Source organism: Ochlerotatus camptorhynchus, unplaced genomic scaffold (assembly GCF_037179485.1).
Source record: "Ochlerotatus camptorhynchus isolate MF236.1 unplaced genomic scaffold, CSIRO-AGI_Acam_v1.1 ptg000284l, whole genome shotgun sequence".
NCBI lineage: Eukaryota > Metazoa > Arthropoda > Insecta > Diptera > Culicidae > Ochlerotatus > Ochlerotatus camptorhynchus.
In genome coordinates this window covers 5,013,285-5,026,155 of record NW_027040773.1, presented here as the reverse complement: position 1 = coordinate 5,026,155, position 12,871 = coordinate 5,013,285, and the positions used below count along the sequence as shown (strand labels likewise).

The 12,871-nt window shown below is 39.8% G+C and overlaps 1 protein-coding gene across 7 annotated transcripts in view; it reads left to right on the top strand.

Annotated features, from left to right (window-relative positions):
* Positions 1-10,158, top strand: part of GckIII (Germinal centre kinase III) — a 222,135-nt gene extending 211,977 nt beyond the window's left edge. For 4 of the 7 annotated variants that reach the window (XM_065228184.1, XM_065228182.1, XM_065228183.1 and 1 more), the window contains 4 exons: positions 4-411; positions 474-650; positions 713-891; positions 8,932-10,158. In XM_065228184.1, the coding sequence (XP_065084256.1) occupies positions 4-411; positions 474-650; positions 713-891; positions 8,932-8,974 (807 nt within the window). In that variant the 3' untranslated portion in view covers positions 8,975-10,158. Of the gene's footprint in view, positions 1-3; positions 412-473; positions 651-712; positions 892-7,996 lie in introns of all 7 variants that reach the window. The other 3 variants (XM_065228179.1, XM_065228180.1, XM_065228181.1) reach the window with 3 other exon arrangements.
* Positions 10,159-12,871: the final 2,713 nt, after the last annotated feature.

Genomic DNA, 12,871 nt, shown 5'->3' with positions numbered 1-12,871 from the left:
TAGCATTCCAAACAGCCACGAACACCCACGTCGCCATCACATCAGTCGCAGACTTCGTCGGCGCTGATTTCCTCCAACAGCAATTCCAACAGCCGAAAGCAACAGCTAGTCTCGTCGGATCGAGAGCCCACGTCACCGCAGAAGGACATCGGTCACTATCCAAACGATCGGGCAAGTCTAGAACGGCAACGGGAAAGCGAGAAGGAACGGGAAAGAGATCGAATAGAGCGAGAGCGTGAACGTGAGCGGGAACGTGAACGGGACCGTGATCGGGAGCGAGAACGGGAACGGGATAGGGATCGGGAACGTGAGCGGGAGAGGGAAAGGGAGAGGGAGAGGGAGCGGGAACGGGAACGAGAACGGGAGAAGGAAGTCGAGCGGGAGAACAAAGAAAGGAGAGGTTCAAAGGAGGTTAGTTTACCTGAATGCTTGCTCAAATCGAACTTAAACTTAAACGAACGCATTTTCCTCAGGTGTCCAATCATCGGGGAGATGGCGAGGAAAAGATCAGTAGTTTGCGACGAGAACGCGAAAATAGTCACAGTAATGGTAATCCCAGAAGCAACAGTATTACAAATGTAAATAATAACTCCAAGAGTCGGACAAACAGCGGTTGCCTGAAGTCGATCATTTTCCCCCTACTATCGGAGGTTTGTTTGAATAAGTTTTATTTTCATCAAAGCAATTTTCATATTCCGTTTCGTCCCTACAGATGCAGCGAAGTTACTCCAGTTCCAGTAATGCGGAGCTGAGCGACCTGCGGCTTGCGTTCGAGAAGGCCGAACTGACCTGCCCCGGGGTGAACGATCTGTTTGTGAAGGAAATCATCCACAAGCTAGTGCCCGGGTTCTCCGAAACCCGGATCAATACGCTTATAGACAAAGTGACGCGGTAGGTCCTGCTCGCCTAATTCGTTTCTAAAATTGGACACTACTTTGGTCCGCACGTGTGTGAAAGTAGTTCAGGTGGTGTGATGCATCCGCGGGTCGTTGTTAACGTATATTTCGGAATATTTCGGGTGGTGACGAGCTAACAACAGAAAACTAAAAAAGAAAAAAACGGGCAGGTGGTGCTGGCTGAAAGGGAATCGAAGGCTATTTAGCATGTAACGGATTACGTAGTTTTATTTAGTGCTATTGTTTTGAAACGCCTAACTGTTAGAAAATACTATCGTTGATTGCTTCATCTCTTTCGACTCATGCTAGATAACTTTTTATAACTGACTTCCACTTGTAAATGGTAATGGTAATAAACAATTCGGTGATTTTACTTTTATATCTACTGATTCAGGAAGCTTTCTTCTATCCACGTCATTAACTATTATCCACCAAAAACCTCAATAAAGGGTTTAAAACGTGCATGTTTTCAATTTTGTTATCAGTCATCTAATACAGTGCCTATCAAGACCGCCGTAGCAGTGGATTACTACCTTCTTCTGAATTGAGAATTCTTCTGCTACAATTTTAACTAACGAAATACAATCTTCTGAAACGAATCGAAAAAGTTCCTGAAATCTGCAAGAGCCTACAAAGCCGAGAAACTTTTCCTAAGCTTCCAGGAGAAATCATAGCGAACCGGATCTCTCAGATAGCTGGAAGATTAATTCAAAGCTTTTTAAGCCATAGAAATGTTTGTTCATCGTAACGGACCTTAGCATGGCTTGTTCAACATGCTGATGTTATCAATAAGGAATGACTTGTTCACTTTTTAATGTCAAAGAAATAAACAGATAAGCTCCTCTAAGAGCATGTTCACTATGATCTGTTTAAGAAGATTGCGAAATGGTCCTCGGTGGACAGTGGTCCACATAAGAATACAAACCACACCAGGGTAAATGATGGAACGTGTAACGAGCAAACATCCTTTGAACACTCAAACCTATGACAGGCGCTATATGTACTCCAAGATAGAACGGACTGAAGAACAGTACACTGCCGTTTTTCGCGTGTCAGTCCCATAGCGAAAATCGCGTTTCAAGTTTGCTTCGTGCCATTGCTTCTTATTTGAGTGTTTTTTCCAAAGGTTTTCAGAACAAAGTTGTTGAGTTCATCTAGTATTATAAAAATATGGGTAATTAGCTACCATTTGCATTGAAAAACTTAGTTTTGACAAAAATGACTATGGGACCGACATGCGAAGAGCGGCAGTACAGCACCTGGTATAGAGGCAGAGGTGGGCACAGTTCACCTATAATGTATCTCCAATAACAGGTAATGAGTAATGAATTAAAAGTATTAGCATCGATAACCCCTAAACCATAAGTTAATCATGAGATTATCGGAAGCTTACGATAACCGCTAACTATTCTTATTCTAAATTGCCAAAAATTTTCAAAATTAATGTTTTTTATCTTTGAAAATTTTAGAAAATACTCTCGGATTTCTCGATTTAATTTTTGTGAATACAATTATGCTACTATGTTTATATTTCTGATAATATGATATTTCTGATTCCACGATAACGCGGGACTACACTCCTTTAGTTCATACGTAGCTTTTATACAATCTGTGATCACACCTTCCTTCGGAAGAGAAGTAAAGCCGTTGGTTCCCGGTCCATGAGTTGATGGGTTAATCGGTAGGGTTCTGGTGTGGGAGCTGCCTCCTTAGCGTCGGTAGCATTGGTACTCAGTATGAAAAACAAGATCGATGGAAAACAAATCAAGGAAAAACAACCGTTTCTAATATAATTTCCTATGGAAAAATCGAGATCGCAAATTTGACAGTAGGGAACGGGGGTTGTGAAGTAGGCCCACCCTTTAAAGTATGCCTACTAGTATTCTTAGTGAATCATTTGCGGAATCAGTGTTGTAAAAATATCAAAAAATCAAATCTCATCAAAGCCCAAGATTACACTAGATTTTCGTAGACAAATTAGCAAGCACACACCTGCGATTGATATTGCAAGTTGTGATGTTGCAGCTCGGAATATCAAGACTAACAAAACTCACTCAGCTGCAAATCTCTCCAAACTGTGGTGAGATTGAGTTTCATGATTTTTGATTTACACCCGAACGCAACCAAAACTTCCATAGCGGCTAGCAGCAGTCGCTTCGTGTCTCCCGCATAAACGCGAACCATCACATGACCTTACCGATAATGGTTATAAATTGTTTATAATCCCTGCTAAACTTCAACTGAAATGGTTATGGAACTTTACATGAACGTTTAATGATAAAGTTTTAACCTTAAGTATTATAGTTTTTTGGAAGTGGACCTTACAAATAATGGGTTGTTAAGAACCATTACCATTCAAAATTCTTGTTTTCTCCATACATTTTCGGAAAGAGAACTATATTAGAACGTTTTTACTTATGGTTTGAGAACATTAATGGTTATGGTTATGGTAGTCAGTAAGGTCCATTAATGGTTTTGTATTATCGCTCAACTTTACGTGAAATATATCGTGAATTGGTAATCAGTAATTTACAGGCAACCAATTCGCGATATATTCCACATAAAGTTGATCGATGTTACAAAACCATTCATGGACCTTACTGGTTACCATAACCATTACCATTAATGTTCTCAAACCATAAGTTAAAAGGTTTTAGTATAGTTTTCTTTCCGAAAATGTATGGAGAAAACAAGAATTTTGAATGGTAATGGTTCTTAACAACCCATTATTTGTAAGGTCCACTTCCAAAAAACTATAATACTTAAGGTTAAAACTTTATCATTAAACGTTCATGTAAAGTTCCATAACCATTTCAGTTGAAGTTTAGCAGGGATTATAAACAATTTATAACCATTATCGGTAAGGTCAATTTATGGTTCGCGCTTATGCGGGCTGCCATCTAAGAAAACGAGGTGCGACGGAATCATTTTTGCGTCGATTCAACTCTCAGCTTCAATCGAGGCTTCAACTTTACACGTTGTGAATAGTCTCGCAATATCAAAGGAGCTTGTACAATCAATATCAAGCATTATGTTTTGCTTCAATATCACGCGTGATACTGAGAGCGTATGAGAGCCGCAAAATATCAATTTTCTAATGATTCTGCCATCACTGTCCGGAATATTAAGCGAAACATCAATTTAGCGGAAGCTGTTGCCAATTCCGAGAAAAATTACCATTTGGCGTCAGATTATCAGCTTTAAAAGCATGCTGTGGCTGTCAGATGTGTCGAATTATTTTCACTGAAACGGAAATAACAAAAGCGGTAATGACTTTAAAAATTTGCGCTAGCGATAATCGCTGACCAAATTGTTGGCTCAGTTTATTAGCGGTTAGATTTGGGGATTAGTGGAATTGTGTCCACCTCAGCGCAGGGAAGTGTGAAAGCTGTTTGCAAGCTTTAGAGGAACTCAAGAGTGGCTCCCATGTAGTGTTTACATTTCCGGGATTCTAGAATTCCGGGAACATAAATATTCTTTCCCGGGATTCCTGAATTTCTCCGGTAAAATATATTTGCTCATAGATTTCATTTGAACCACCTGAACTCTGTTTCCTGTGCTGAGAGCAATCATTGGTATGAGATGTTACTTATAATTGGTGTTGATGGAGCAATAATATTCGCATTCTAAAGTAACCAGCAGGCTCGCTAATTAGCGGCGCCCATGGCTTCTCACACCAAAGGGCCTGGGTTCAATCGCAGTCGGCCCCGCCGGGATTTTCTGAGGCATATAATCTCTGATCACACCTTCCTTCGAAAGGGAAGTTGGTCCCCGGTCCATAAGTTGATATGTCGATAGGTAGGGTCCAGGTGTGGGAGCCAGGGCTCTACATTTTTGAAGCTCTAAAATGAAATCGTGTTTTGTTTCTCTCATACAACGTGTTCAACGCTTCATTTCTATAACGCCTAGCTAGACTATCAAAAAGAAACGAAAATGAAAAAGAAGTACGCTTAGAAGGAAAGGCTGGCTGTGGATCTTCTCGTCGTTGCTCTGCTCATCGCTTTCAATGAAAGTAACGTCGATTTTCTAGTTGAACGAAACCTCATTATGACTTTCAATCCCTTTCACGAACACTCTATCGCCGCTCTTTCAATTTGTTTAATATGCGTTATGTCCCCTTTTCGATATTTTTTTAAAAATATATGTGGATTGAAGATAAATTAAACATGTAACGTGTAATCTTCAAGTGTTTTTACGTGTGAAATGCTTTAAATATATATTTTCATTTTCCGTCATACACGTCATGAAACCTCTGTTGATGTGTTGCATAAAAGACGAAACTTTCAAAGTCGAGGGTCCTTTCGCTCGTCCGTTTCACCGAAGCTTGAACGGGATAAAGAGAGACAAGCGATTGGACATTTGTTTGTGTTCTCTCAGAACTTTCCTCAAGGAGAGCTTTTTTCTTCTTTCTCTGGATGTTGTTTTCAGCTTCCTCCAGAAGCTAATTCAAACATTCCCCGGAGTTTTCTTCCGGAATTTTCCGATCATAGTCAAAAAGTTAAAATTTTTGCTTTGAAAAACGGCACAAATATTAAATTAATTTAAATAGTAAATACCAATAAATACCAATTTTTAGAACCTTTGATACCGATAAGCTTTTAAACATTCAGGAAACACTGTATGTGAGGCGTGACGTGGGAGCTGCCTTCCTGGCGTCGGTAGCATTGGTACTCAGTACGGAAAACAAATCAAGGTAAAAGAAAGCTCACAAATTTCCGTTTTTTTTGTAATATAAAGCTGAAATACTGCTTTTTATATAGGGTTTTCGAACTATGTAAGGTCTGTATCCACAATAATCCGGACACATCAAAACTTAAGTAAACAATAATTTCGCATTATATGTCAATTGTAGTTGTCAATTTCTGATTCATGGGATATGATTTAAAAATTCACGAAGTCAAAACATAGTTATTCGGTATTTGCAAAAAATGTTCGAACTTTGTGCTTAACTGCATCCATTAGGGTTTGTACAGACTCCTCAGATACCCGTGGTGGCCGTCTTTGTCCAAATTGGTTGGAAGTGTTGGATATCTTTGATTCCTTGTTTCTTACCAGAGCCCAATATCTCTCGATTGTTGTTTTTGTTGTTTTTGACATCATCCACATCCTTCCATTCCCATACATTTGAAGTGACTGGCACTCTGGATGTGGATGATGTCAAAAACAACAAAACATGATTAATTAATCATGTTTTGTTGTTTTTGACATCATCCACATCCAGAGGGCCAGTCACTTCGAATGTATGGGAATGGTAAGAAACCATTTGGAAATGCATGAAAATTTTCAGTTTTTATTCATTATCGTGTCTTTATGGGCAGTTTTAGATGCACAAAAATTGCACGAGTACACTACTATGGTGATAAGGTAAACACTCGTTTATTTGTTTCCTTCTGTGAAAGCATGTTTAGTCACAAATCGTGGATTTTCTGATATTCTCCATACTGCAAAAATGATTTTCCTACCACTGAAGGGGCGACATCTCTCGGATCTTCAGTATAGCTACTACTCAAATCATATAATTAATTGACAAGTCAGGATTTGCATTACTTCCGTACATAATCCGCTCGCGCACGTGTTTTTTTTTTCATTCGTCGCCATGTTGAACACTAAACATGTATTGTAAACACAAATCATAGTCTTTTTCGTCAATAGAGTTCTCCATCACCGTTAATATTAGTGAGCAGTTTCATTAATACAAGCGTTTTACTGGTTGAAAAAAAAAAACAAACCGCTGTCAAGTCGAACACTTTGACAGCTGATTTCGTGGTTGAAAATCGATTTTAAACGGCTACATTAGCGACGTTGTATTGGTGAAATCTTGCGGCAAAAAGTCAATGACTCCTAGCTATACCTCAGCGAAATTTTTCACTCCTGCGTGCAATATTTCTAAAGTTACAGTGATTTGTAGGTGTCCGGATTAATGTGGATACAGACCTTACGATATCAGACTTTTGTCCCCGGTCAATTAATCATTTTGTCAAGCTTCTGCATTCATGTTCCATCAGATGTCACTGCTGTTGTTTGCGGTGGCATCTATCGAAAGCTACTCATAATCTGTTTTACGTTAATTGTTCACAGAGGACAGTGCAGTGCTAAACATGTCTGGTACCTCTATATATGCATTTAGATCAATATTCGAAGTCCCTCCTTTATTACACATCCTACACACAAAATAGCTAATCCCTCACAGAATTTCCCGCCGATTTTTATGAATGGGGCGGGGCAGAAAGTATCTTTTGCGCAGAATATGTAAAAAAGGAGGGACTTCAAATGTTAAACTAAATGTATATATAGAGGTACCAGGCATGTTTTGTAGTGTCAGGTACTCTATTTTGTAATCTGTGAAAGGGAAATCACAAACCGATTGTCATCAAAATACATGGCATGTTGAGAGATTGAGGTCGTAAGAGCAAATTTTCTCTATCAAATTTGAACTTTTTGGCTCTCTGGGGACTGGTTTACACTTAATCTAGGTCGGTAAAATCTCCAACAGCCGATTACCTGGGCATTTACTTTTGCTGATATCCCAGCAAAATATCTTTTATTTTGTAAACCGACTTTGCACGGGTAGTGTACATGTGAACTTTCAGTATGTTCTGTGAATTTTCAACTACAGTGAACTCTGTACAGCTCGATATATTTAAATTTTAATTTTTCACCATGTAGAAGGCCTTGGTTATCTGAAGAACTTTGTCGAAGATAGCAGCTTCCCAGATGGGCAGGTCTCGAGGTATAGCAACCACTTGAAGCTCCCAAGAATATTAAGCTTAGATTTTCAATGTGTCTTCTAAAAACGGCAAATCTACAGGACAACACAGCAGTGACCGGCTGGTTGTTATGGCACTAGTTAGGCACTCTCAGTTAACAAGTGTTGGCTACGATCATTCCCGAAATAGTAGCTAAACAGAAGAAAACATGTACCAAATTACTAACCCCTTCCATTCATTCTAATACACCATCGTAAAGATTCCAATTGGTGATGGGTTTCTTTTACTGTACAAACATAATTCATCATTGTAATAATCATCCACAATGTGGCTTTCCTGCATTGTGCGTTTCCCTTTGTTTCTTTTCCCCATTTTCCCGATTCTATTCTACAGAGATTCCAAAATGAGGCGATAAATCGTTGAGTGTTGTTGTGTGCATTGTTTATGATGGTGTGGCCCGTATTCGTAGAGGTTTGAGTGTTTCGATTTTCCGTTACTGTCGAATTCCTCCGACAGCCCCCGCTCGATCGAACATGTGTAAGTGAGAGTGGGAGGGCCCAAATCCGGAACCGAGGGAACCAGCTACATGTGTGCGTCACGGACTGGTAACGATCTACTTTTCGCCCGAAAAAAAAGAATTACAACAATTGTCAGTTATGAAAATTATCGGCTAAAGAGAATGGGAGACGATGAATGTAAATAACTTGCTTTGTTTTGAGATGGAAAACTTGAGATGATTAACAATATTTATTTATTTTAAACAGTCCTGTTCTTTTACTGCAAATAGTTAGTTTTTCATTCTTTTTAATCTATCACTGTTGGCTAGCCGGATATATTTTTTTCCCAACAAAAACCAAGATAAATCACAAGTAACGTGTTATGCAGTATCGATAATTAAAGAAGAAAATGTTTACAGCAAACTGATAACTTATGACAATATGACCTTTTTCAATACAGCAGTAGACGATTGTAGTAGACTAGCATTCATTATCACCATCATCATCATCGTAGATCAGTTCAGTGCACTCGAGAAAGACGTTGAATTTTTCTCGTAAATGCACTCTTCCCGTAGACCAACCTGTTAGCTCTATTGCCTACAGAGTCGTTTCGGATTTTTGGATCGTAGTTACTTTCTTCTGTAAATATTCTGTACAAATCTCTGTTTCGTAGAATTTTCTATGCCCGTGTTGTTTCCAAAAACTGATATCAGAAATCTTCCATTAGATTAACCCCTTAAAAAGATAGAATTGTTCTAACCGTGTTGGTTCATTTGAAAGAAACTTTTTCAACAACTGATTGCGAAACTTTGATTTTTCTTCATCATCCAGACGAAATCCTACATCATCCTCCAAGATGACCGTTCTTTACTAGGGTGCGTTTGCCGTTTGCCGTACACGTACACCTGCGCAGTTTTGTTCAGTTTTTTGGCATTCCATCTAATCGAATCGTTGTTGAAAATTCTGTTTATAATTTTTGTCGCGATTTTACCCTAAATATCCCTTAGCTTGAATTACGTTTTTATATGACACTTATGTTTTCCTTGTTTTATTACGCTTTTGCATTTTTGTTGATCAAAAATTGTTTTCCCCCATTAAAAAAAAAACGAATGAGATAGGATGCTGTCCACTATGGCGAAAGCAGTGAACTTAGTCAGCAGCTAAATGTTATTAAGCTATGTAGTTAGTTTCGTTAAACAACTTCCCTTCACCTCCAACATACACAAGACCATACTATAGCGAGAAAGAGCGGAGCGAGCGGAATACAATTGGATATGATAAAGAAATAGTTATCAATGTAGTCTAGTGAGGAGAAGGAATTACGGATGGAAGCACGTATGTTATAATAATTTTAATATGAATTCTTCAGTATGTAATATTGACTGTAAACAAAATGTGGACTAGGAATTAGCTGTGAATGTATAGGTACGAACGTTTTCCTCAAGTAGGGAAACAAGTAAACGGACGAGAAATGTGTAGGAAAGGATAGAAGGGAAATATGTAATATTTAAATTGATGCATACGGAAGGATACTAATTTAACTAGGTATATTTAACTAAAATCCATTTCGAAAAACACGCAAACAGTTTGAAATTTACGCAACAGTAAACAGAAAACCAAGTATATATTTCAGGAAGCATACAAACAGCTAAACAACTGTTAAAATAATTATAACAAAACAAAATAACAAAGGAAAACATCAATAGACTTCGACAACTTGAGAACATTGCAGTAGCAGGAAAGCAGTTCCTTGTTGACACGTACACGAGAAAGAGAGAAAATATGTATAAAGTAAAACAGTGAAAAGGAAAAAAACGAAGCCCCGGGTAGAGGATGATCCAAGGTAACAAGAGGAATACAAATTTCGAAAACATTAGTTGGTTTCTAAAAAAAAAAAAAAATACTGTTCCGGTAGAGCGGCGCTCGTTCACGTTTCGGACGTATGCTGCAGAGGAGTAACATGGTAGTTGAACAAATTCCTTTGAAACGTTTGGATACTGTGTCGAGAGGCGAAAAAATAACAATAAAATCAATCGTAAATGAAGCATTGATAATCAACTGAAGTTTGTCGTTATCTGTGAACATATCCCAACTGTCCCGTGGTCTTTCCACGTTTCTATGTCATTTTATTCTTTTTGAATATTAATATGTAATCACAGACAAACAGACATAACTGTTGCATGTTGTTCATCGAACAAGCATTTAACGGTCAATTTAAAAGTATCGTAGTTGGTAGTACCGCCACCCGTAGCGCGCATAGTCAATTCCCTTGCATTTGACGTTTACACACTACCGCCATCTGTTCAGCGTACTACCCACCATAGTGTACTCAACAGATGGTGGTAGTGTTTAAGCGACGACGTTTCACAGTGAGAAATATTCAATGAGTTATGTCTGTTTGTCTGTGATATTATTATTATTATTATTATTATTATTATTATTATTATTATTATTGTCTACATGAAACAACCTTAAAGCTAAAACAATTCAAGTGTTTCTTATCCGTGCCAAAAAGCGAGATGAAGATTCCCCAAATTCGAATAATTCTTCGACAGCCGTAAACGTACGCATCATAGTTGTTAGTGGTTCGTTGTAACCGAACGCCGTTCGATGGTACCGCGGTTGGAGAAGGGTACCACTTCGTAATGTTCTCGGTGGTACTCGGATATCCAACAGCGAGAGAAGCCTCGAGCAGTCGACCTCACCATTCAATAGCTTGGCAACAAAAACTGCTTGCTGATTTTTCCGTCGGCATTCCAGAGTATCCAAGCTCAGCAGATTGCAGCGATCAGAATACGGCGAGAGATTTTGCGGATCACGCCATGGTAGATTACGTAATGCTATCCTGATAAACTTGCGCTGAACACTTTCGATCCTCAAGCTCCAAGTCAACTGATGAGGAAACCAGACCAAGGAGGCATTTTCCAGGATTGGTCGCACAAGTGAGCAATAGAGAGCTTTCAGGCAGTGTGGGTCAATGAAGTGGGGCCTCCCTTAGCTCAGTCGGTAAAGGCGCAGCTACAAAGCAAGACCATGCTGGAGGTGGCTGGGTTCGATTCCCGGTTCGGTCTAGGAATTTTTCGGGTTGGAAAATTTCTCGACTTCCTTGGGCGTAGAAGTATGATTGGACTTGCCACACAATCATATCAATGCAAAAATGGTACAGGCATCGAAAGCTCTCAATTAATAACTGTGGAAGTGCATCTAGAACACTAAGTTGAGAGCACGCAATAAGCTAATATGCGATATGCAATAAGCTTGAAATGCGAAGAAGAAGAAGAAGGGTCAATGAAGTCCTTCGATATTTTCGACACAAAACCTAGCTGGCGATTCGCCTTTGTGATCAGAGCAGAGCGGTGGAGGTTGAACGTCAACTTATGGTCCAGTAGAACACCAAGATCGCTGAACTGGTCGGTTCTTTGAAGAACCACACCGTTGATGGCATAGTCAAAAACAATCAGCTGCCTGATGCGGTAATACGACATTACCATACATTTAGGAATGCTGAGGGTAAGCTTATTCCGACGACACCAATCAACGAACAGATCCAATACCGATTGAAGACGAATGCAATCCTCAGCAGTCCGCACCACGAAGTACAGCTTTAGGTCATCGGCATACGCAAGCTTACAGCCATCTCCAAGTAGAAGAAGTGCGTCGTTGATGTTCAACACAAACAGCAATGGGGTTTCGCCTTAAATTAGTTTGCACTCGTAAAACGTACGATTTGTAGAGCGAAGAGTTTAGATTACGGTACTCGTTACACGCCAAGTGAAAACTAAGCTTATTTGCCAGGGAACGGTATCGCCGAAGTCTACGTTGCGAAGCATTTCTTTTTCGTTTTAGTTTTCGTAGCAAAGCGGTGCTCCACGCAGGAGAAACAGCAGGCCGACGAATCGGTACGTTTGTAACCATCCAATTATTTAGCACAGCACACAACGTTTCAGCCATTTCATCTGCATTCAGTCCATCGAAAAGAAGATCCCAGTCAGTGACGGAAAGGAAGTCCATTAGAACATCGAAATCAATCTTGCTATAGTCTAACGCAAGCTCATCACTCGCTTTCAGCAGCAGTGCACCGTCATCAACTAGAGATGGTAAGCAGACGACTAGTGGCGGATAATGAAGATCAACTGGCAAGAGTGGTGAAACAGATCTCGAGATTTCCACAGGAAAGTCCGTATGGCAAAAGAACAAATCCAGGATGCGTCCTAAATGGTTGCGCTCGAGATTTCTCTGATGCAGGTTGTGGAAATCCATGCCATCAATCAAGAATGAGCTAGCAACTGGTAAAGGAACAGAGTTCACAGGTCGAATCTCGCCATCAGCCCAACTCCAGGATATCCCAGGTTGATTGTAGTCACCGCATACCAGCAAGCAATCGCTGTCAGAGCCACTGTTACAAAGCTCTTGGATCGATTCAATATGCCCATTCAAAACGCTGAGATCCTTGCTCTTGTCTGGAGGAACGTAAATTGCACACAGCAATAGTCGCTTGGATCCAATCCTCGTCGATACACACACTTGTTCTATCGTTTCTCCGCTCGTTGCAACGACACTGCTACTGATGAAACGATGATGTACGGCAATTAGAACCCCTCTGAAACGAGATTTGCTGCTGTTTATATGGCTTCGGTCACATTGGTACACATTGTAGTTGCTTCCGAAAAGCTGCGTCGAATTGATAGCCTCGTTAAGCCCCGTCTCGATTAAAATGATGACGTCAAAATTGCACTCCAGGACGTTGCAGTAAAAGTCGTCGATCTTGGTG